General features: G+C 32.7%; 1 protein-coding gene and 1 pseudogene across 13 annotated transcripts in view; one reads left to right on the top strand and one right to left on the bottom strand.

Moving 5' to 3' along the window:
- SHOC2 (SHOC2 leucine rich repeat scaffold protein) overlaps positions 1 to 23,654 on the top strand; it is an 89,530-nt gene extending 65,876 nt beyond the window's left edge. For 8 of the 12 annotated variants that reach the window (XM_079137181.1, XM_079137180.1, XM_079137187.1 and 5 more), the window contains 6 exons: positions 9,170 to 9,300; positions 14,627 to 14,815; positions 17,202 to 17,324; positions 18,651 to 18,788; positions 19,096 to 19,213; positions 21,560 to 23,654. In XM_079137181.1, the coding sequence (XP_078993307.1) occupies positions 9,170 to 9,300; positions 14,627 to 14,815; positions 17,202 to 17,324; positions 18,651 to 18,788; positions 19,096 to 19,213; positions 21,560 to 21,768 (908 nt within the window). In that variant the 3' untranslated portion in view covers positions 21,769 to 23,654. Of the gene's footprint in view, positions 1 to 9,169; positions 9,301 to 14,626; positions 14,816 to 17,201; positions 17,325 to 18,650; positions 18,789 to 19,095; positions 19,214 to 20,609; positions 21,103 to 21,559 lie in introns of those variants that run through there. The other 4 variants (XM_079137190.1, XM_079137182.1, XM_079137191.1 and 1 more) reach the window with 4 other exon arrangements.
- On the bottom strand, positions 403 to 9,161 carry LOC306659553 (glyceraldehyde-3-phosphate dehydrogenase-like; annotated as a pseudogene). The gene has a single exon. The product of its transcript is annotated as a glyceraldehyde-3-phosphate dehydrogenase-like (transcript).
- Positions 23,655 to 26,423: the final 2,769 nt, after the last annotated feature.

The raw sequence follows: 26,423 nt of genomic DNA, 5'->3' as shown, positions 1-26,423 counted from the left end.
GTCTGCTTATTTCACTTAACCTGATGACCTCATTCCATCCATTTTCCTGAAATTGACATGATTTTTCTTTGTGACTAAATAATACTCCATTATATATTTATACCATATTTTCTTTATCTGCTCATCTGTTGATAGTCTGATTATATAACTTGGCTATTGTGAATAGTGCTGCAATAAAGACAGGTATGCAGATATCACTTGTATGCTGATTTTATTTCCTTTGAGTATACACCCATGAGTGGTGTAACTGGATCCTAGTACCTCCAATTTTAGTTTTTAAATAACTTCATACTAGGGGCTGGGGAGATAGTTCAGTCGGTAGACTGCTTGCAAGGCAAGCACAAGGCCCTGGGTTCGATCCCCAGCACCACCAAAAAAAAACCAAAAAACAAAAAACCAGGCTTTAAATAACTTCATACTATTTTCCATGGTGGTGGTACTAGTTAATTCACATTTCCTTGTTCTTCATATTCTTGCCAACATTAGTTTACTTTTTTAAAGAATATATAATAACCATTCTGATGGGGTGAGATGGAATGTCAAGGTAGTTTTGATTTGCATTTCTATGATGGCTAAAGATGGTGAGCATTTTTTTCATATATTAATTGGTTCTTTGTACTTCTTTTGGGAGTATCTGTTCAGATCATTTGCCCATTTTATTTTCCTTTTTTAAAGTTAGAGCATTATAGTTTACATGGTAGTTGGGTTCATTTTGACAAATCATACGTGCATGGAATTTGATTTACTCCACTACAGTCCTGTTCCTTGCTCTTTTTCTCCCTTCCTCCCTCCCCCTATTTCTCCTTCCTCTATTGATCTTCCTTTCACTTATTTATTTTTGATTGGTGCTTTCTACATACACATAAAGATGGAATTACCTGTGATTTTGTTACTTTTATTCCACATTTCTTCTCCTTTTTCTGTCTGTCGTCCCTCCCTCCCTCTTGATCTCCTCCTCCTACTTCACTGGTTTTCCCTATATCTCTGTTATCTGATTCCCTACCCTCTTTTCTTCATATTTTGATCTAGCTTCGAAATATGAGAGAGAACATTTGACCCTTGATTTTCTGAGTCTGGCTTATTTCACTTAGCATGATGTTCTTCACTCCATCAATTTACTGGCAAATGCCATAATTTCATTCTTCTTTATGGCTGAGTAAAACTCTATTGTGTGCATATATCACATTTTCTTAATCCATTTATCTATTGACAGACATCTGGGCTGGTTCCATAAATTGGTTATTGTGTACTGCTATGAACATTGATGTGACTGTATCACTATAGTGTGTTGATTCTAGTTTGAGTAAATACCAGTGAGAGGAATAGCTGGATCCTATGGTAGTTCCATTCCTGTTTTTTTGAAGACTCTCCGTATTGCTTTCCAGAGTGGTTGTACTGATTTGCAGTCCCATCACAATGTGTGTGTCTTTTTCCTCACATCTTTGCCAGCATTTATTATTTGTATTCTTGATAATTGTCATTCTGACTGGAGCAAGGTGAAATCTTAGTGCAGTTTGGATTTGCATTTCCCTGATTGCTCGAGGTGTTGAGTTTTTTTCCATACCTTTTTTTGACCACTTGTGTTTCTTCTTTTGAGAATGTTTAATTCTTTTGCCCAGTTTTTAATTGTATTATTTTGATATTAAGTTTTTGAGTTCTTTATATAGTCTGGTCATTAAGCCTCTGTCAGATCAATAGCTAGCAAAGATTTTCTCCTGTGCTGTATGTTCTCTTTAGTTTGGTGATTGTTTAATTTTATATACTTTCTGTTTGTCAATTTTTGCTTTTATTTCCTAATCTATTAGGAGTTCTGTTCAGGAAATCATTGCTCATATGTATATTTGGAAGTATTTTTCCTACATTTTTCTTTGATAGTTTCAAAGTTTTGGGTATTACATTAAGGTCTTTGATCCATTTTGAGTTAATTTTTGTGCAGGGTGAGGTGTAAGAGATAGGGATCTAATTTCAGTCTTACATATTTTGATGTACAGTTTTTTCAGCACCATTTGTTGAGACTTTTTGCCTTGCATATTTTTGACCCTTTGTGGAGAATCAGATGACTGTAGATGTATGTTCATGTCTTCTGTTCCATTGGTTTAGCTGTTTTTATGTGAATATCCATGCTGGTTTTATTACTCCAGCTTGGTGTACTATATTTTGAAACCAGGTAGTGATGCTTCCATCATTGCTCTTTTGCTCAGGTTATGACTATGCAGGGTCTTTTGTGGTACCATTAAATTTTAGGATTGTTCTTTCTAGTTCTATGAAGAATGGCATTGGAATTTTAATAAGGATTCCATTGCATTTGTAGATTACTTTTAACATTTTAACAATATTTTCCCTATTCATGAACATGGAAGGTGTTTCCATCTGCTAGTGTTGTCTTTGGTTTCTTTCTTCAGTGTTTTATAATTTTCATCATAGAGGTCACCTCCTTGGTTAGGTTTATTATTAGATATTTTATGGATTTTCTTGAGGCTATTGTGAATATGTAGTATATTGAATAAGAGTGGAGGAGAGTGAATGTCCTTATCTCATTCTTCATTTTAGAGGAGATGTTATTAGTTTTTCCCCCATTTAGTATGATTTTGGCTGTAGTTTTTCTGAATATGGCCTTTATTATGTTGAGGTATGATCCTTCTGTACCTAATTTTTTTCAGGATTTTTATCATGAAGGGATGTTGAACTTTATTAAAGGCTTTTTCTGCATCATAAAGATGATCCTATGATTTTAAAAATCTCTCTATGTGCTGTATTATGTTTATTGATATGTATATGTTGAAACATCCTTGCATCTCTGGAATGAAACGAGCTTCATCCTGGTATATGATCTTGTTAATGTGTTGTTAAATTTGATTTGCAAGTATTTTATTGAGGATTTTTCTGTCTGTGTTGGTCAAGGATACTAGTTTACAGTTGTCTTTTTTTTTTTTTTTTTTTTTTTTTTTTTTGCTGTGTTCTTTTTTGGTATCAGGTTAATGCTGGCTGAATTTGGAAGGTTTGGAAGGTTTCTGCCTTTTCTATTTAAGGGAATAATTTGAAGAACATTGGTAGTATTCTTTAAAAGACTGGTGAAATTCAGCAGTGAATCTGTCCAGTCCTAAATTTTCTTTGTTGGGAGATATTTGATTACTGTCTTAGTCTCATTGTTATTGATCTGTTTAGGTTTTTATATCTCCTTGGTTCAATTTTGGTAGGTCTTATGTTTATTTTGTTTAGATGATTTAGTTATTGGTAATAGTGTCATATGGAAGTCACCCACTGTTTTTGTATTGGGACTTATCTCTACCTTTATGCCAGTAATGTTTGTTTATAAAATTGGATATGTTGACTTCTTTATGGATTGTTCACTTTATCAATATATAGTGAATGTATCATGTGAGTTGTTTTGACCTCAGTCTATTTTGTTGGCTATGAATATAGCTGCTCCTTGCTTTCAGATACCATTTGCTTAGAATATCATTTTCTGTCCTTTGACTTTCATTGTGTTTGTCTTTTCTGGTGTTTTGAGTTTCTTACAGGCAGCAGATTTTTGGATCTTTTAATGTAGTCAGCAAATCTGCGTCTTTTAATTGGGGAATGAAGATCATTTACATTCAGGGTTATTATTAAAAGGTAGTGTACTAATTCCTGTCATTTTGTTTTATATCTTCTAGTTGTTTTGAATAATCTAGTTTTCCTTTATTCATCTTAGATGTTTGATGGTTCACTAAATTAATCATGTTTGATTATTAATTCTCATTTGTTTATCTGTTCTAGTGAGATTTATTCTTTTCATTGCTCTTTGATTGTATTTATATTGCTTTTTAGGATTTCTGTAAATATCTTTTGTAAATCTCATTTAGTAGTCATTAATTTCTCCAGTTTATGCTTAGCCTTGAAGGTATTTCTTATTTACTTTGGAAACATAACTTTACTGGTTATAGTCATCTAGCAATTATTTTTAGTCATCTTGGCAATTATTTTTAGGACTGGAAATTTGTCATTTCATGCCCTTCTGGCCTTTAGAGTTTTTGCTGAGAAATTTGCTGTTATAAAGTCAACTTTGCTCTTTCCAGCTTGAAATTTTGTTTTCTATAAAAATCCATAGCTTTTTGTTCATACTTGGGGCACTATCATGATCTAGTTACAATAGTTATTTGTGAAAAAATGTTACTGTACGTAATGAACTTGAGAGAGTAGACTATGTCTTAGGTTTGGCACTGTGCTTATATACAGCATTCATGCTGTATCTGAATCGGTAGGGTTAGATTGTATCATGGGGAGCCTTAAAAGCTAGCAGAGAGTGCTTACATATGGTATTTTAGGAAAATAGGTTGTTTTTTTAGTTGAGATTTTTTTTTTCCCCTAAGTTGAATGATTTATCCCGATTGTTATGGCATAGGGTAAAGTTAAAAACTAGCCTTCAAGGCCATGTATCATAGTGATTTTGTTTTCAAACAATGAGGGGAGGAAATAAAGCCAGGACAGATAATGAGAAATGTTTTTTTTTTTTTTTTTTTTTTTTTGGGGGGGGGAGTACAGTGAACTTTATTGATGGTATGTGACAGTAGGGCTCCCTAAGCCCCTCCCCTTCTTCAGGGGATCTGGTATAGAAATTGGGAGGAGGGGAGATTCTCAGTATGTTGAGGGGACCGAGTTAGTGGCATAGATTCCCCAGCTGAGGGTCTCTCTCTTCCTCTGTTCTTGCTGCAGCAAATGGTCCAGGGACTCTTACTCCTTAGAGGCCATTTGGACCATAAGGTCCACCTCCCTGTTGCTGTAGCCAAATTCATTGTCATACCAAGAAATGAGCTTGACAAAGTGGTCGTTGAGGGCATTGCCAGCCCCAGCATTGTGGAAGAGTGGGTATCACTGTTGAAATTCAGGAGATGACCTGGTCCTTGGTGTAGCCCAGGATGCCCTTGAGGGGGCCCTCTGATGCCTGCTTCACCACCTTCTTGATGTCATCGTGTTTGGCAGCTTTCTCCAGACAACAGGTCAAATCCACAGCTGACACGTTGGGGGTGGGCACACGGAAAGCCATTCCAGTTCGCTTCCCATTCAGTTCAGGGACGACCTTGCCTACAGCCTTGGCAGCTGCAGTAGATGCAGGGATGATATTTTGGGCAGCCCCACGGCCATCACCCCAGTTTCCCAGAGGGGCCATCCACAGTCTTCTGAGTAGCAGTGATGGCATGGACTGTGGCCATGTGTCCTTTCACAAAGCCCAAGTTGTCATGGATGATCTTGGCCAGGGGAGCTAAGCAGTTGGTAGTACAGGAGGCATTGCTGACGATCTTGAGAGAGTTGTCATACTTCTCATGGTTCACACCCATCAAAAACATAGGGGCATCAGCAGAAGGGGCAGAGATGATGACACCGCCCTTCAAATGAGCCCCGGCTTTCTCCATGGTAGTGAGGACACCAGGGAACCCCACAGCATACTCAGCACCAGCATCACCCCACTTGATGTTGGCGGGATCTCGCTCCTGGAAGATGGAGAGGGACTTTCCATTGATGACCAGCTCCCCATTCTCAGCCTCGACTGTGCCATGGAATTTACCATGGGTAGAATCAGACTGGAACATGTAGACCATGTAGTTGAGGTCAATGAAGGGGTCTTTGATGGCAACAATATCCACTTTGCCAGAGTTGAAAGCAGCCCTGGTGACCAGGTGCACAATACAGCCAAATCCGTTCACTCCAACCTTCACCATTGTGTCTCAGGGACGCGGCTGGCATTGTACTAGTTGAGAAGAAGTGACTGTCTGTCAAATGGGGAGGAGCAGAGAGCCAGAAATGTGTTTTGAGAACATAGAATTTGATTGACTTGAAGGAGATAAAACTTATTTAAATGTATTTTCAACTGAGGAGATAAATTTTTCTTTTCTAAACAGTTTTGTACAGTATAAGCTTCAACATTAATATTAATTTTTACTTTATTCTAAAAAGTTTCTTGTAATGATCAAATGTGTGTCATATGCCTGGCTGTGCTCTCAGATTCTGACGATAGAGAACTCAGAAGGGTCTAAAAATAAGTGAAAACAAACATTTGTAATCAGTACAACCCTTGGATGAGAGAAGCACAGTGTTGTAAGTGCACCACTGCAGCTTCTTGAGAGGTGTGTAGAACTGAGTCACAGAATATAAAGTTAAAGGAGTAAGTATCAGGAAACTGTCTTGGAGATGTCTAGAATAAAATTTCTGGATGTTTCTACTTTGTTCTTTAGTATGCAGATGGTGTGTATTGTTAATAGGTGTTTTCCCCTATGGTCTTTGCATTCATAGGTTATCAAATTTCTATCTGAAAAACAGATTAGCTTAGAAGGCACAATTAATAGTGAAATAACTGTAATAATTTGATTTGAAATGTTTTGTCATGAGTATTGCATCTCGTAAACAAATTGAAACATAACGATCCTCTTTAGACTTCAGAAATTTGTGAGCAAAATTAACCTAAATTATGAGTTCGACAGTATTATAGGGTCACTTATAATGAAAGTTATTCTGATAACTTACGAACTGCTTTACCAGTTTTAACTGGTCTCTGCTAAGATTAAAGACTAGAATCAAGTAACATTTGTGGTAGTAGATAGAATCAAATAGTCTTTATGGGACAAGAGAACATTTTAGGCATGAACCATAACAACCTGCCATTTGTAAATTATACCCTTACTTTTTAAGATATCATAAAGTAGACTTCACTTTTAAATATTTGAGCCAATATACGGGACTATTTAGAGAATTATCTGACTTTAAGACATATTTTCTTCAAATTTGCTTATTGTCATATGAGATTCAGCTTGCGATACTGCCTTTTGAATGTCTTATTGAGTGACATGCTAAAAGGAAAAGATTGCAACAGTATTTCTGAGCTTTCAGTGTTACAGATTTTACAGCTACATTTTCAGAACATTTCCAGTCTTTTAAATGGCGTTTTAAATTATAAATGTGTGTTATGAATGTATCTGTATATGGATTTTTATGTATGTCAGTATAGACTATAGTCTAAAATGTCACAAAAAGGGTATACAATGCAAATTGGGCACAGTAGTATTCTCTTTAATATATTTATCCATAAATAAGGATGGATGGTAGACAGATGCCACAATGCATCTTTTTAGTTACACATGACAGTTTATTTTGACATATTTATATAAACATGGAGTACATGAAATTTTTAACTTAAAATGACTTTAGAATTAGATTTGTTCTTTATCCAATTATGAAACACTTAAAACATTAGAGAAAATGTAGACCAGTTGAGATGAAAAATTTAACCATTCTATAGTTCTGCCATTGTGTTTTAGTTCTACATTGTTAGTTTTGATGCATTCCCCCACTTTTTTGCATGCATATTTTTTAGGTTATTGAGATCGTATTTTGTTACCTTTTTTCCACTTAATAACTTTAAGTCTTTCATATCTTCAGATTATTTGTAACAAGATCTTAATAGGTACAGATTACCACAGAATATAGACATACCATAAAATAAAGATTTTGCGTTTAATATTTGTTACATGTCAGTCATGGCACTAAGTATCTTAACCAGATTGTGTCTGACCTAAGAGCAGTCCTGTCAGGTATGTAGCATTATCTCCACTTTGTGGATGAGAAAACAGATTCAGAGAGGTTAAATAACTTACCCTTTGTCACATAAGTAATATAAAGCACTTTCGTTTTTATATCATGTGGTGGTGCCTCCAATTTAAATATTCTTTTTCTGCTGAACATTTAGATATTTTCCATTTTTTAATATACACACAACATATTTAGTCATAGATTATTTTACTTTTTGCCAATGAAATGTCTACTGTATTCAATGTCATAATGCAGTGATAGCAATAGTAAATATTTCTGCCTGTATTACCAACATCTAAATTCTCGGGAGCTTTGGAAAATCACCCAAACCTCTCATTTCCATTCCTCCTTCAAAAATGGATACAGTGTACTGGAGTGTCATTAGAAAGATGCTAGTGAATTTCCTAAGTTAATTTAGAGAATACTTTAAAGACAAAATAAACTTAATCTTTCCTAAGTGGTAGTTTTCATTGTTGTTTTTGTATTCTATTTTTTATGACTGTTAGAATCTTAATTTGAAACGGCATACTCTTGGCCCAGTTTTCCAACACTGTTGAAGGAAAGTGATGTCAGTGAGCCCAGCAGTAGTTATAGTTGGAAAAATTGAAATGATTGCCAAGTTTTTCTGCATTATAATTGACTAGATTTGTAGTATAGACTCATGAAAGTTTATTATTGTCAATGACTAATTTTTAGAAAATGTAGAGAGTAAAACACCAATTAATCATTAGCATGTAACTTTCTTCAGCAATAGGGAAAGAAGCAGATGAATGATAAGTAGATGAGGTTTATGGGGATTAATGACTGTCCTCTTAAGTTCGAAGGCTTAATTTATGCTATCAACTAATATATTTTCTATAAGCATCAAAAAAAAAAGTTTATCCTATAACAACTTAAAAAGATCAAATGAAAAAGAAAGAAATGAATAGACTAGAAGGTTCTGAAAATTGAAAGCCCACAAAATATTTGTCACTAAAAACTTTGTGACATATAGACCAGATATATTTTCTAACACTGGAAAAGAAAATTGGAAAGTAAAGGCAACATCTGGCATTTTAACCTGGCCTGTTTAAGAATGTTATAGCAATAGTTGTATCAAAGAAACTTTTTTCTTATATGTTATTTGGTAAGTTTAATTTGACTTGAATCTTTTATAATAGTAAATGTCATCATATTCATCTAAGTAGCTTATGTGTATTCTTGTCTTGACAATAAAATGAGAAAATGCCTGGAGAAGATAACACTTTTTAATTTATTCATTAGTGGGTAATATATGCTCAAGCAGGATTTTCTTAGATTTGATTAATATAAATGTATTTGTTTATGATGCTCAGAAAGTTTGATTTTGGAGCATTCCAGATTTTCACATTGGAGATGCTCAACCTGTGTAATACTTGTTACAAATTGAATCTAAAAATTAAATTGCTAAAGGATACCAATACTTTCTAATAGGTCACTTAAAAAGTAATAACTGCATATTTCATTATTTCTCTAATACAAGTTCCTTGGTTCTAGAAGATAAGAATCTTGTAATTCAGTGAATAGCCTGTGACAGTAAACAAATTCATTAAATTTTCTGCATAATAAGGTCCTTTTATATTTACAGGAAACCTGTCTAGTTTAAATCGTCTTGGTCTGAGATACAACAGACTGTCAGCAATACCCAGATCACTAGCAAAATGCAGTGCACTTGAAGAATTAAATTTAGAGAACAATAACATTTCTACTTTACCAGAGGTAAGAATTGGATTAGAGAAAACATGACTTGATTGAAATACATCTTCAAGAGAATTCAGGGAAAACTATAATCAATTTTTATAGCTGGGTAAGTAATTTGGTGACTGAGATTGTTTAATAAGTATGCTGTATAGTACCACTAAGATGAAAATTCCAAAGAAGAAAGAAAGGATATAGGGAAACAATTGTTTAAAATATGAAGGGAAAAAATCAGAAGGAAAATTGGTGTGCTGTAGTCCCTGATACCACTGTGTAAATCTTTCTCATATCATTTTGGGTATTGGCAATAAAAAGTAAGAAAAAACTGTATGGTTGGTTTTAAAACTCATCTACCCTGCCCAGTTCCTTATAAAAAGGTACTGTAGAAACATGACAAATGGCAAGAATGATCTCAACAGAACATACTACTTACTATTAAAATCAGTATTAGCTGCATTTCTCATGTGACCCAAATTTTTACCCTATTGGTGGTAGTAATATTAAAGTGTTTAGTATATTACAATCACCAAAATCTGTCGTTTTTTAAATTGCTTTTAACCTGGGTTTATATTAACAAATTTTCTTTTATTTTGCCTTCATATTGATTGGCAAAATAAAATTTAAAATCTTTTAAATTGTCTGTCTTAACAATGAAAGGGAATTTCACTCACACTGAATAAATGTTTGCTTATGTTTATTCATTCATAATATTCTTACAAAAGAATGGAATTGTGAACTTAAGGATTGATAGAGCTTTTGCAGTCTTTTTTTTCCCCCCTAACAATTAAAAATGTCTTATATAAGTGGCCCTACTATGTTTTGACTGTTCGTTTTTCTGTTTCATATTTAAGCTTAAAATATGAAGAACATTTTGGGCAGATGAAAGGGTAGAATTTATATTAATTTGTAAGATAAATTCATTTGCTTTGTTAAGGGAATGGAGATACACACACACACAAAAAAAAAAAAAACAACAACAACAAAAAAAAACTGTTAATTTGGGTGCCTGCATTTTCATAAAACTGGTTGATCAGAGTTTAAAGCCGAGTTTCCAACAGGCACAGTGGTGCTTGCTTATAATCCTAACTACTCCAGAGACTGAGGCAGGAAGATTGCATGTTTGAGGCATGCATATTTGAGCATGGGCAATTTAACCATATCCTATCTCAAAAAAATGAAAAGGGGTGAGGATGTGGCTCAGTGGTTAAGAATGCCCCTGGGTTCAGTCTCTAGTAATGGTTGTTGGTGAGGAAGTGAGTTTCCCACAATTGCAGTTTCTAGGCTGTATCAATTCATTAAGACTGCTGTGACAGTATCTTACCTGTGACAAAAGAGTACTTTACTTGAGAGCAGGTTAAATGGAATAAGGAGTAAATCCACAGATATCAGATATTGACCTGAAAACCAGAATATCTGAATATTTGTCTTTCTGTGATAATAGTAATTTAGAATGATCAAAATGGGTGAGGTTCTATTTGTTGTTAATGTCATCCCTCTTTCTAATGAATGACTCATATCCATAATAGGGTAAGCATTTAGCACATTTACTAGTTCTTGTTGAGATTCTCTTTGGGTATGATTTGTGAGCTTAAGTAAGAGTGAGTGCTTTTAATATATCCCTGTGCCTAAGTATAAAGTCTGGAACTATATCAAAATTCAAAAAGTAGAAAAACTTAAGAGTGTGTGTGTGTGTGTGTGTATATACATATGTATTTATTTAAGTACGTTTTGATGTTTTGGGTTTTGCTTTATTAGAGCATTATAGTTATGCATAGTAGTTGGGTCAATTTTGACAAAATCATATATGCATGGAACTCGATTTTTAGTTCAGGTTCCTCCCCTTTTCCTTCCCATGCTCCCTCCCCCATTTTCCTTCCTGTACTTTAGTGATCTTTCTTTTGCTCATCTATTTGGTGTTTTTTTTTTGTTTTGTTTTTTGTTTTTTAATTGGTTCTTTCTACTTATATATAAAGTTGAAATTCCCTGTTTATGCATATAGCATGATTTTTAAAAATGCATTTGCCATCTCCCCCTTCCCTTTCTTCCTTTCTCCCTGTCTCCTTCTACTGATCTTTCCTATTTCTTTATGATAACTCATCCTCCCTTCCATCCTTTCCTTATTTTGCTGAAGTCTCCACAAATGAGAGAAAACATTAGATTCTTGATTTTTCTGAGACTGATATGTTTCACATAGCATGATGATCTCCATTTCTACCCATTCAAAATTTTTTTATTTAACTTAGTCAAAATTTTTAAAAAGCAGTTTTAAGTTCACCATAATTGGGTGGTGGGCTTCCATATCTTCCCTATCCCCACACATGAATAGCATTCCCTATTATGAACATCACCTACCAGGCTTGATACCTTTATTGAAATCAGTTTATGAACCTCTGGACACACCATGATCACCCGAAGTTCATAGCTTACATTAGAGTTCCCTCATGGCATTATACATTCCATTTATTAAGACAAATTTATAATAACGTATATCTACCATTATAATATATAAAGGAAGTTCACTGCCTAAATGTCCTCTATAGTCTGCCTGTTCATTCCCTTCTTCCACCTAATCCTGGTAACTACCAATCTTGTTTTTTTTTTTTTCCTATTTAAAAAAAAAACAAACCCAAAAAGCGCTATTTATCACATGCCTCAAGCATGGAAGTATTACCCTTTTTACTTTTGATAAAAGGATTATGAAGAAGGTGACACTTTTCAGTATGAATGTGGAAGATTTTGTGTGTGTTTGCATATGTGCATTTTAAATGGTCTCATTTTCAAATAGAGATTTTTATGGGTGAAATGATTGGTGTTGTCCAAAAATGGGAAAGCATTGTCTAATTTAAAAGTAGTCTGTGTGCTTTGGAAGTAGCATGTTCTTAATGCAAATATGTGATTATCTACATTTATAATAAACACAGTAAGGAAAACAATAAAATCCAATAGACAGCACTTACAAGGCATTTAAGGTAAGGTAAGAAAGACAAATCATGAAAGTGGATTTCATGAAAACTTTTTATATTGCTGAAATCAAGGCTGGTAAAATGACTGTTTCCCTTTGAAGATTATATGAAAATGGACTAGTTTTAATCTAGACAAATACACATAAGGAAAAGGAACTTACAACTTTAAATACATACACTCAAGGCATGAAGCTAGGAGCTCTACTTGTATTATTTCATTTAATCTTTAATATAATCCTATTTGTTGGGGATATTCTTATTGAATAGATAGGGAAAAAAGACTTGAGGTTTTATGTTGGCCAAATTTGTTACCTTAAACATTTTTTTCTGAAAATATGGAGAGAAATATTATCCAGTTAATTTGCAAAAGTTGGCAAAATCACTATGTAGAAGACCCAAGATAGGAATCTAGATATTTCTGACTCTGAAGGAATGATATACCCATTTCACAATATGATATAAGAAATGAAGGACTGAAGAGCTGCCTTCTTATACCCTCTTAGTATATTCAGATATTAATATTTTTGTCATAGAAGAATGTCAATTCAGTAGTTTAAGTCAGTTTTAAGAATAATGTTTTTTTCCGTGAAACTCGTTAAGACTTGTTTTCGATAAAGTAGATTGAAGACATTTTTCTTGAGTTGTCATACAAGGTTTTCTCAAGCACTACTCTTACCTGTTCCCACCTTTTGTTTGTGTACAAAAGTAGATGCTAAGGGTAGCTTCTTAATGGTTAGTGTGAAAAACAAATCTTACTTTACTAGATTACACCTTAAATTATATACTTATTTCATTCCTTTGGTTTGCCTTGCCATTTATACTTACTAGCATCTCAGTACCAAGCCTTTCATGGAGGACAACTGAATTTTTAATAGTACTTAAAACCCACATATTCTCAATGTGCTTGAGTTTCTTTTTGCTCATGTTTTTACTTCAATCTAGAATGTTTTTTCTGTTGTGAATTCTGAAAAATTTTTTTCACCTTTCAAGATTTTATCTCGGCCTCTTTTATGCATTTCTAGTTATTGTAGTATTTCTCTTCTTTGAATTTTAAATAGATTTAAAATGTGAGCACTTATATGTTAGGTATTGTAAAACTGTGTATTTTATCTCTTTGTCTTCATTACAACCCATAAAGTAAGGCATTATCATTTCAAAAGTGAATAAACCAAGGTTTAATAAAAACAACTTGCCCAACCAGGCACAGTGGTGCACACCTGCAGTCCCAGCTATTTGGGAGGCTGAGGTAGTATCTTAAGTTCAAGGCCAGCTTGAGCAACTCAGTGAAACACTGTCTCAGATTTTTTTAAAAAGGGGCCAAGGATATAGCTCACCCCTGGGTTCTATCCCCAGTACCAAAAAATGAAAAGAAGGAAAGAAAATGGTTTATCCCAATTTATAAGCTATTAAAAGATAAAGCCAGAATTCAAAACTATTTGAATGAACAATACCAGTGTTTCTTAAATATGAGCATACAAGTCAACAGAGAATTTTGTTATTATGCATAGTAATTCTGTGGGAATGGGTCCAGAGTCTCCATTTGTAAGAGTCTTTCAGGGGATACCAATGCTGTTCTTCCTAGATCCAGCTTACATAATGAGAACCTATTCTGTATAATTTATTATTGATGATATACCAATTATGCATTATTTTCTAATTGTTTCCTATATGTGCTTTATTTCTCTAAAAAGTTTAGTGTTCTTAATGGCAGAGATTATATTTATACACTTCTTTACATAGTGGGAAACTAAAATAGGGAAAGTTAAGGTTATGGGTTTAGTAAGTGCTTCTTTAATAAATACTTATATTCCTTCAGATTTTACCATATAAAAAAGGAACATGTTATACAATATCACTTTTTTTTTTTAGTAGTCCTAAAAGGAACCATTAAATTATTAAATAATGACTTATTCTGTGCCAGGCATTATGTTAATCTTAATACTAATTTAGAGATAGGTATACAACTAAAATCTAGATATGATTGGTTATATTCAGTGTCAGAGCCAGAACTCAAACCATGCTTATCTAAAACTAAAGCTTCTGCTCTATAGCAAGTCTCAGACTAGCCACCCTCGAGATATTTCTTACACACAGACACAAATATGTTCTTTATGTCACAGTGTTTTAGATAAAGTAAACCAAACAATTTTTTAAAGGAAAAAAGTCTGACTGCATTCACTTCACAGTTTCTACCAGGCAAGTCAACAAACAGCCTGCTAGAATTGAATAGTAATTGTCTGGATAAAGTGTCACAGAACCAGCCTAACCGGTCTCCGTGATTCCTTACCTGCAAGGGCCTTTGGGGCATCTGTGTTTGAAATTTGCTGTGCTGTTCAATTGTTTCAATTCTAAATATTATGCCTTTTTTTTTTTTTTTTAAACAGAGTCTTTTATCAAGTCTCGTGAAACTGAATAGTTTGACCTTAGCTAGAAATTGCTTCCAGTTGTATCCAGTGGGTGGTCCATCTCAGTTTTCCACCATCTATTCCCTCAACATGGAACACAATCGAATCAATAAAATCCCATTTGGAATTTTCTCTAGAGCAAAAGTATTAAGCAAGCTGAACATGAAGGTAAGCTGTTTGTATCAGGAGAGAAAGAAATACAATTGATATTTCTATTTTCTCTATTGGTGTGGACAATGTGTCTTTTACCTCATTGATGAAATCTAAACCAATAATAAGGATACTTCAGGGCATTTTTATCAGATAATATCTTAGAATTGTGTGTATCCTTAGGAATTTGTCCTCAAGAAATAATCACGAACATTCATAAAAGTATAGTTGTAGGTATGTTTGTTATAGAACTGTTTTAAAGGTACCAACGTATTATTACTATCAGGGATTTAATTTTTTAAAGTGGAGCCACCAAAATTGATGCTCTTATATAGAAGAACATTAAATACCAATTAAGATATTCTTAGTTTATTAAGTATTAGGAAGTTCCAGCATGTAAAAAAAAAAAAAATCTTTTTCTTCCTATTACATAGTTTTTAAAGCTGTTTTTGATATGCTTAATTATATATTAAATACTTAGATATTTATATGCATGCATACACTCAGTGTTTTCTAAAATGTATCTCTTTGGATATCAGAATTATTTATGGGTGATATAGTTTTTTTTTGCTTATCTGTATACAGTGAATGGATCTCACATTTGTAATAGTTTATTGTGAGGGGCCAAGAAATGATGAATTATCTAGTCCAGTGATTTACTTTGTAATAAACTTTCCACACAGAGAAGACAGCTTATTTGGCCACATAACTAATTCATGACTGAGGTAGGAATTCAGGAACCTAGGTTTTCTGATTCTAGGTAGAGGATTTTTTATATTACGTCATACTACATCTTCTTGTCTTTGAGCTGTTCAACATAATTATTGTTCTTTATAATTTATAATTTCTTGATTCTGTCTACACTTGGTCATAAATATAGTATCTTTTTGATAATTCTTTGGAAGTACATAATGACTGAATATTATAAATTCAAAATCTTATCACAGTCAAAAACTTTAATATAGTTCCATAATTAACGTGTGCAGTAATAATAATATAGTGGTAAATGCCATTAATTCTGTGTGTTCATTTTATAATAATAGATTTAGAACACAGTGGTCCATATATTCATTAGTTTTTGCATTTGGTTGTACATTTTTATGAATTTGACATTATTACAGTATGTTAGCTTAGAAAGACTTGTTTTCAGTAAAGCAATAAAACTCTGTATACCACTTTGCCTTAATTTTTCTTCAAACATAATAAATGTTTAACACAACTTTTTCTTGAAGAAATCAAAATGAAGCTTGATTTTTTTTCCTCTTATAAGCACCAGTAGTAAATCTTTTTCCATGAAAATGCTTTATCATGCTGTCCACGCATAGATAGGTAATGTTAAATATCTTTAATAACAAATTTCAGTGTTATTAAACAAAAACTTGATTTTCAAATATATTCAGTAATTGGGATTCTTCATATTGTATTTCATGTAAAATGAGACACGTGATCCTTGAGTATTGCCAAAAAATTAAATATACACTAACAAAAGAACATAAAAGAATTCCATGACCTAGAGGTTAACATTTTGGCATATTGATACCCAACTCGGACAAGGGTGGTATCACCCTCTCCCATTACCAATATAATAGTTTGTTTAGAGTTGTTATTAATGAAAAGGCATCTTAAAAGTGAGCATGTGCCTGGCGCAATGATGCACACCTGTAGTTCCAGCAGTTTGGGAAGCAGGAGGATCTTGAGTTCAAAGCCAGTCTCAGCAACTTAGTGAGAACCTAAGCAACTCCATGAGACCCTGTCTCTAAATAAAATTCAAAAAGGGCTGGGGATGTGACTAAGTGGTTAAGTGCCCCTGGGTTCAATCCCCAGTATCCAAAAAAAAAAAAAAAAAAAAAAAAATACATGTAAGCAGGAAAAAGGTCATTTAAAAATGTTAAATAAAATTAATATTGTACCACTTCATCATGTTTTTATTGTTTAGTGATGAATGTATCCTATCTTCCTCCTCTGCTTTATTGCTCAGCATCTCTTCAATTCCTGAGCTCATCTGGGTTTCCTTTTGGGCCATGATATGTATCTTCTTTCATTGTGCTCATATCGTAATTTGAATATTCACATTCTTTCCAGTGGTTTCTGTACATTATTGTGAAAGAAAACATCAAATTTATTACTATTATCTTTGAAATCTCAAGTGGTTTCTCTGTATGGTATTTTTGTATTTCCATTGCTAATATTCACATAGGAAACAAACTTCCTCTTTAACTTCAAAGCAAAAGCTTAGTTAGTGTACAGAAAAACAAAACTTGGTGCTTTTCTTTTTTTCTCCCTGATTTAGATATCAACAAGGGGAATAAGATTTTGGTTTTAAGAATTTTTTTCCAAAAAGAAGGGACATAAGGAGCTTTGTTTTAATGGCTTTACCTGGAATGCTGCTTTTTGTCTTTGCCAGGACAATCAGTTAACATCACTTCCTTTGGACTTTGGAACTTGGACCAGCATGGTAGAATTGAATTTAGCCACTAATCAGCTCACAAAGATCCCTGAGGATGTATCTGGTCTAGTTTCTCTTGAGGTGAGTATTAATGGGCATTTAAAACTTCAGTCTCTTCCACAAATATTCACTTAGAGAGTTTCAAGTTAAAATAAGCAATATCTCTTTGAAGGTCATAGTTAAAAATGATCATAATAAGAACTCTCTTAAGCATATGACCCTATTAGGATGATGAGGCATTGGATTAATTAGTCTAGGTTAAATACTACTCTTGCCTATTAAAAATTGGTAGGTTTGAATGCTATAAAGTAATTGGAAAGAAAAGATCTTAAAGACTGGGCATCTTTAGGTCATTTTATTTTTTCTTAATTCTTTTTAAAAACTGTACTGTTGTTTACCAAAATAATTATGGATACCTCAGGCAGGAGTTTAGAACCTTTTACACACTGTGATTCTGGCCTTCTTTCCATCCTAAATAATTCACCTGCTATTTGTTGAAAATCTAATGTATTTCCAGTTCTGTATGTTTTTAGTTCAGTTGTTTCTATCATCTAGAATTCCCTCCTCTCATTCCCATTTTATTTTTTCCCATGATTAAAGATCCATCTTATTGTCACGGATGATTGCTTCTGCCTCTGAGTCCCTAAAATTTTCATCTTTTTGACTAGTACTTACTAATAGTACTTACATTGTTTTAAAAATTTTCCCGTATCATGTTTTTTTTTTAAATCCTCTACTTAATTTAGTAAGATGAAATAGTGTTGTGTGATTGAAAACATTTGTGAAATAAGATATAAAAAATGAACTAGAATCTTCTGAAGATCTTTCTTCTTAGTGCTTATTCCACTATCCCCATTTCCATTATTGTCTTCTACTCCTCTAGTAGTTTATAACTTCTTTGAAAACACGGACTGTCTTCCTCAGCCACCCCTTTCCCCCTGCTTCATTAACTTTTAATGCCTTGAAGTGTAGTAAGTACCACAAATAATAACTGTAGTGGGTCGATTGTCAGTTGCTACCTTCCTTAATTGTTTGCAACAGATATTTTGTTAGACACTTGTAACTTTTCAATATCAGATACATTAACTTAACTATATGATCTTGGGGCAAAAATTTAATAATTTTTTATTTTTTGTAATTTAGTAACAAATTTCTTTTTTACTTTAATTTTGACATTTAAAAAATCTTTCCAATAACTCTAGCAGGTTCTAAAAATTTTTAGAATACTAAATTAAATATTTTGTTACTTAATCAAATCTTGTCTACCCGTAATATTCAGTGTTTGGAAAATTAGCATTGCTTATAAATTTTAAGCCACACAGTGGTAATGTGTGTGTATACACATATATATATATAAAATATCATTCCATTTCCTATGTTGTCAAACTGTCTATTATTTCTCTGTAGGTTCTCATATTATCAAACAATCTTCTAAAGAAGCTTCCCCATGGTCTTGGAAACCTTAGGAAGTTAAGAGAGTTGGATCTAGAGGAGAACAAATTAGAATCCTTGCCAAATGAAATTGCTTATCTTAAAGATTTACAGGTAAATCTTGCCAGTGGCCTTATAATCGTATGATTACAGTTTTTGGAATTTTTTTTTTTCTAATCTTGGCCGTTTTGTAATGCTTGGCCAGACAGATTTTTCTGTTATATGATTAGGACTGAGTTTTATGTTCATGTAATCTGCTTTTGTCTTCCTAACAAATGATGTGTATTGAAAGAAGATCCTGTAACTTACTGAGTTTCATCTGATTTAATTTCCCTATTTTATTCTTTTGTAGAGGTGATATTTTAAATTTATATCATTTGTAGGAAATGTGTAACTGTTACTCTTATTGTTAATTTTTTAGAAATTAGTCTTGACGAACAACCAGTTGACCACTCTTCCCAGAGGCATTGGTCACCTTACCAATCTCACACATCTAGGCCTTGGAGAGAACCTGCTTACTCATCTTCCTGAGGAAATTGGTATGAACCCTATGGATTATTAACTCTACTAGTAATTTGCTGTTATACTTTCAAACAATATTTCAGATAAGTCTGTTTTTGTAAACTGAGGCTATATTAGGCTTATGAGTCTTCTATAGAGTACCAATGGTGAGTGTTAGTGGGTTTTATTTTGTTTCCTCATGAACTGTTAGGATTAATATATTTGAGAATGTTTTAGTGCGTGTATATTTCCATAGGTTTTTTTGTAATCTCAGTTTAGAAGAATTATCTTCTGTTTTTTCTAAATTTGAAAAATCACACAGACTTGAATCAAATTGGCAATTCTTGTACCAAAGAACATTTCTGTATGGGGCTTTAGATTAATATTAATATTCAATTAATATCAATATTTGGGTATATTTTAGAATTTGCCATGTTTTTGCATCCATTATTTCACATAATTTTGACCACCTTAAATTTTATACGGTGCATTCTGTAATACTGAATCACAAAGAGGTAATTAAGGTCACCTAGCACATAACTGAGTTCTTAAATTAATAATTCTGTGTATATTGTTCGGCTTTCTATAGGGTGCTGTGCCAGAAGCACTGTAGATTAGTAGTTAAAAATGGTTTTGGAGATGGTAGGCAATTTAAAATCTAACTCTGGCACTTCTTAGTTTTGTGACTTTGGATAATCTACACAAATTCTCAAAGCTTCAAACTTCTTACCTGTAAAACAAACATAATAGTTATTTCCATATAGGGTTATTCTAAAAATGAAATTTTACATGTAAAGAATCCATTACCTTCTAGCTGTTATTTTTACTGCCTTTCTAATAAATAATTGTTATCAATCCATACATATTTTGAGGTTTAAAGTAAAAAACACATGAAGCAACTTTATACTTAAATTTCTAGTATTTTTACTCAGCTGGTGGCCTCATTTAATTGTTTAAGAAGTTTGCCTAGAAAGTATGAACATTTTAAGATATAGGCTAAGAAAAATTTTTGAAAGACTTCATGAATTTATTTTGATTTACTGCCAAATATGTGGTAACTTTCTTCATGAACGATCTGTATAAAGTAACACAAACTAAAATGTGTTAGGAGAATAACTTGAATAATTCTCAAAATGTATTATGAGAAATTATAACATTGTCTATAACAGTATAGTGATTACATAGAAACTGAATAAATATAATAAACTTTTCTAGAATTTAATACATACACACGAACGCCAAGCTGTCCCAAAGAGATTCTCTAGAGTTGGAGCATTTTCAAACAACTAAGCTTAAAAATCAACCATAAAAGAAGAGGTTCAGACAGACACTTCACAGAAGACATATAATCACTCAATCAAATATATGAAAAAATGTTCAGCATATTTAGCAATTAGAGAAAAGCAAATCAAAACTACTTTCATCTCACCCTAGTCAGAATGGCAGTTATCAAGAATACAAACAACAATAAATGTTGGCACAGATGTGGGGGAAAAATACACTCATACATTGCTGGTGGGACTGCAAATGGGTGCAAGTATTATGAAAAGAAAATTTGGAATGGAACTGCCATTTGACCCAGCTATCCCACTTCTTGGGTTTACACTCAAAGGACTTAAAATTGGCATATTACAGTGATGTAGCCGCATCAATATTTATAGCAGCTCAATTCACAGTAGCTAAGCTATGGAACCAACTTAGGTGCCCTGCAACAGATGAATGTATTAAAAAAAATGTGATATAGATACACACACATGCAGTGGAATATTACTCAGCCTTAAAGAAGAATGAAATTATGTTATTTGCTGATAAATGGATGTAGCTGGAGAATATTATGCAAAACAAAGTAAGCCAATCCCCTAAAACCAAAAGCTGAATGTTTTCTCTGATATGTGGATGCTAATTCACAATGAGGGTGGGGCGCTAGGGAAGAATAGTTACTTTAGATTAGGTAGAGGTGAGTGAGGGGAAGGGGGATGGAGTAGGAAGGATAGTAGAATGAATCGGGCCTTGTTACCCTATGTACATACATATAATGATACTACTGGTGGGATTCTACATGTATGGCCAGAGTAATGAGAAAGTATACTTGATTATGCATGATGTATCAAATTATATTCTACTGTCATGTATAACTAATTAAAACTAATAAAAATTTAATTAAAAAGGTTTTGATTACATTGATGTGGAGTGTGACCTGGTCATCAGGGTTTTTAAAATCTCCCTAGCTGATTTGAATATGCAGTAAAGTTTGAGATTCATGTAAGAGTTTTAAAATTGAGAGAAGAGTAGGAAATACGTATTATATATAATGCCTAGGATGTGCCCACTTGAACTTTTTTAATAGTAATTAATAAAAATAATAATTTTTTTTTTTTAAACAGGTACACTGGAAAACCTAGAAGAACTGTATTTGAATGACAACCCTAACCTACATAGCCTTCCCTTTGAGCTGGCTCTCTGCAGCAAGCTTTCAATCATGAGTATTGAGAACTGTCCGCTCAGTCACCTTCCACCTCAGATTGTTGCTGGGGGACCTTCTTTCATCATTCAGTTCTTAAAAATGCAGGGTCCATATCGTGCCATGGTCTGATATAAATCTGCTGGTCCCACACACTGTTCAAAATAGACTGCCATAATGTTTCATATCTATATCTGTATCTATGTAGATATTGATATATTTGGCAGATTTATAAAGACTGCATTATGTGTTTCTGCTAATAGAGGAATTATAGCCATTTAGATTTTTTAAAATTCTGTACAAAAGGCTTATAAGTTTTCTTTGCTGAAATTGATTTTTTTTGTTGTGTAATCTGATATGCCAGTTTGCTTAAAAATTTGCCAACAAATTATGAAGTTATTAAAATTAAGGGACAGAAGAATATAGTTAGCTATGTTTCTCTTAGGAAAAATAATGTGCAAATGATTTTGTTGCAACTTTTCATATACATTTTCCCATTACCAATTGTCAGATCTTTATAGTATGATAGGCCCTGAAGGTAGAATTTTCTTTAACTTATTTTGAAATTTGAGATTTAAATTTTTATATATTGTTTACAGTCAGAGTAAATCACTGGATTTTTTGTTGTTGATGTTTTGATTTGCTCTGTTTTAATCAGTCAAATCTAGAGTTTTATTCTCTGGTAAAGAATTTGCATCAGCTAGTTTATTAAAATTGATTTGCTCGTTGAAACAACTGGCAAAGTGAAAATATACAAAGATCTATAATTCCTTTAATTTTGCTTCTCTTACAAGTTTGTGAAGCAAAATATCTGAAGTGAGTCTTTGAGTAAGGGGAGGATATTGAGACCTTTCCTGTTATAAATATGTTTTCTTAAGTGTAGGGGAACAGACATTTGTAGTGAAAGGAGTTTTTTGTTTTGGGTTCCCCCCACCCCCATTCCTAAAAAGTCGCAGATCCACAGAAACTCACAGAAAAAATTGGCAAGTAAATAACAAACACATTCTATATATGTATATACAATGCTATATAGATATGTATTTATTATATCATAAACTACAATAGGTAACTTTAAGGATTTCTCCCTATCCTTGTACAATGAAATGAATGTCTTTCTTTGAAAACTGCAATATATGTACGTTTCAAGGTTATTTAACAGTGTACTATGGTTTTATATCTTGACTTGCCTTGTACATCTTTCAGTTCTAAATATCTGTGTCTAAGCACAATATCTTCACACTGTGCTGTGTTGCTGCTGAACTAAATGCACTTTTCCCCATACACGGGGCACTGGCTTCAAACAATTCAGTTCAGTACCATTACTTTTATCTCATCTTTTCTTTCTTGATAGTTGATATACGGTTATGGAAAAGAGGAATATCGCACAGAAGCCATGGGTAGTTCCATGGAAGTTATGTAAGATGTGCGTGTACTATTTGATATATTTTCTTTTGCTTTACTGCCTTTAAGACTAGCAGAATTGTAAATGTGTGCCCCTTATGTAGTATTCTTAACTTTTGGTAGTATTGGTCCAAGTCAGTTGAATTATTGAGGAAACTCACAGAGTAAGTGCATTCTAGGTATCCTCCTAAAAAAACAAAAACAAAAAAACAAAAAAAAACACTTCCCATATAATGAATAGCTATTACATAATTACATATTGCTGCTTTTTTTCTCCCCCCATTTAGGTGGACATTGTGTTCTAAACAAAACTTTAAAAAAAAAAATACTATATTAAGATAGAGATTTGGGTTGTTTTGCTGTTACTGGCACTCAAATTCAGGACTAGGTTTGAGGTCAAACCTATGTTCATAATTGACAATTTTATAAGGAACAACTAAGAAATGATAGGCAGGTGAAGATATAAAACCCTAGAATGCTTAAATGTGCTGTAAAACTATTGTAGATGTCACTGGATTTTACCAAGTAATATCCTTTCTTCTTTTTTCCATCTACTGTGGCTTTTCAGTTAAAATTTTGTTTATAAAAGGAATTTGTTTATTACAGCTCTACCTAGAGCTTGCGTGTATGTGTGTTTTTTTTTAAATTTCATATGCTGGTATTATAGTGATGGAACTTGAACTTTAAAGGTAGTAATCTAATATCTTTTCTTGGAAAAATATGGTTATTGTTTCTCAATGAAAGTAGATGCAATTTTTAAGGCAATTTTGTTCCCCTACCTTTGTTTATGTTAATCTATAATAGAAGTGCAAAATTATCCCAATCTTCATGTAGAAGTGGTGTTACATGTAAATAGTATATAGCTGAGGAGTTATTAAAAATTTTTTTTAAGACACATAAGACATGTCTTTTCTGTGGATGCCACCTTGTAAGAGCCCACTAATTTCATCACTTCTACCAAGAAAAGAAAATGAATTGTTAGGATGTCATATAAAAATCAAGATATTCAATATTTATAGTTTAAAAATAGGGGGTATTATTGAATGACTGTATGTGAGCTAGTGTTTTTTTTTCCTGAAATTGCAGTGGTACTAATTGACATATCTGAAAATTCTTTCTTTTAAAGAAATTGTTTAGTTTCTGATGCTTAGTAAATAAGATGGTCAAAGAGTTGTAAAAATGTTGATCTCAGTGTTGCTCATTGTTAATATGTAGCAGTAAAATGGCAATAGTGATATCAAATAGTACTCCTTTTGTGGGAAGTTATACTTTTGAAATTCCAGACTATTTCATACATAAAGAAGGGGGAAATACTAAATAATTTATGAACTTGAAGGATACTAATAAAAACACTAGATGATATAAAGTGTCAGAAGTGAAAAATGCATAAAATGTTAATTTGTTACATATATTAAAAGGTGGATAATACAATTGGAATGAGCTCTAAAAATTATAATTGCACATTTCTAATTTATTTTGTAGAACCTGTCATTTAAAAATGATAAACTTCATCAGTTTATCTAATTCTTCTGCAGTAATTTGTTATAATCTTTTGGTTTATCATCTAAGTTATTTCTAAGCTATGTATATTAGAGTCTAAGTTTCAGCTTGTAGAATTCACAGCTTTTTTTTTTAAATCAGTAAGACTGGGTGGTAATTAAGTGTATAAAATGGGACACTTGAAATGGGGAGAGGGTACTATCAGTTTTTTGGGACGACAGTCATGTTTTCTATCTATCTCAGGCAAATCAGGATATATAGTTACTCTTGTATGATTAAAATTAGGTGAAAGCAAATAATATAATCCAAAAGAAATAGAATGAATTCCTAAAATTTACCAATTAAATATCATGAATAACTCTTGAGGAAAGGTCTTCTGCCTGCACCAGAAGAAAGATAGCATACTAAATATCTTGGCTAAAACCTTTTTCTTGCTTTAGTCTTTTGATTGATTTGATTAGCCTTCACAAGTCATTTGGACAGTTGGAAAAGCATGACAATCTAGTCTGAGAATTTGAATATGTAATAATAGTAATATAAATTTGGTATCTAAAGGGGTATCTTGACTGTTGAGAAAATGAGAATGTTTTGTAAAATAGGTATCAATACTGTTATTAAATAGAAAGCCTTCTGATAACACTAATTCTGAGGAAACATTTTTGGGTTTATTCTTTACTTTGGAAATAGGTTAAAAATAAAAAGGGTTGTTTTAGTTTTTATTTCAAAAACTGATTGCTTGTCATTACCCTTAAATATTTCTTCTTGTATATACCTGTTAATTATCTTGATGACATTATACATTCTAAATATAAACTGCTTTGAGTGGAAATACCTGTTTGTGATCAAGACTTCGATTAGATAGTACTACTGTGTTTATAGTATCTCAGACTGAGAACATTCTCAGGTTTGGTAGGAGAAAGTCTCCACAGTTGCAGTAGTTGGGACAGAGCTGCCATGTGACAGTTTTTGTAGTTTATGCGTTATACAGCAACATGACATTGGGGGAAATGTTTATTCTTAGATTTGGATATTATGACAGTATTTTAGTAGACGTCAGTAAAGTGCCTTGTAGCAAAATTGGTGTGTTACATCAAATTTCTGACAGACACAATGGTGCCAGTTTAACAAGAGTAGAGACTGTGCAAATTATTAGAGAGCTAATGATTCTAGTAGCAATGGAATAATATTTAAATGGAGATATAAGCATTTTAGATATTGTAAGTACTATAAATCTTATTGGAAAACTGATTTGAACCTATGGGTGCTTTTTCAGTAACCATCAAATATCCTTTTATTGAAGTTACATTTTATTACTACCATCATTTGTGTGGAGAATTTAACCTTTCACTGGTACAGTGAAGCTTAATTCATAAGTGGCATTTGGATCAGCCATCAGTACCATTTTCTTTTCATGATTTTGAAGACATTTTTCAACAAATCTGTCCATCTAGCTAGTTCTTAAAACCTGGCATCCACTAGTAAGAAGAATGTCATATGTTTATTTATTTTAATATTAGTCTTTAATAGGAATATCAGCATATAATTTTTCATTTGCTATTTTTCTCACTTTAAAGCTCATTTTTAATATAGTTTGAAAACATGTAATTGTTAAATAAGAATACAAGAAAGAATTTACGGTCTGAATATCTAGTAAAAATTGAGTTTTCACTAATGTCTAACAGGGTTTGTACTATGTTAAATACTTAGCTGTTCTGAATTTTGATTCAAGGCTAAAAGGTGTAAACAGCCTTTAAATAATATACTTTTAGCCTGAGTTATATTGTTGTTTTGATGGTATAAAATTTCTTTTGGTAAATCTATATTTAAATGTTCTGTCAGTGAGCCTTTTAAAAATAATTTTAACACCACGTAACTGAAGCTTGACT

Source organism: Sciurus vulgaris (assembly GCF_902686455.1).
Source record: "Sciurus vulgaris genome assembly, chromosome: 4".
Lineage (NCBI taxonomy): Eukaryota > Metazoa > Chordata > Mammalia > Rodentia > Sciuridae > Sciurus > Sciurus vulgaris.
Note: the sequence above shows the minus strand (reverse complement) of the source record. Positions and strands in the feature narration are given on the sequence as shown.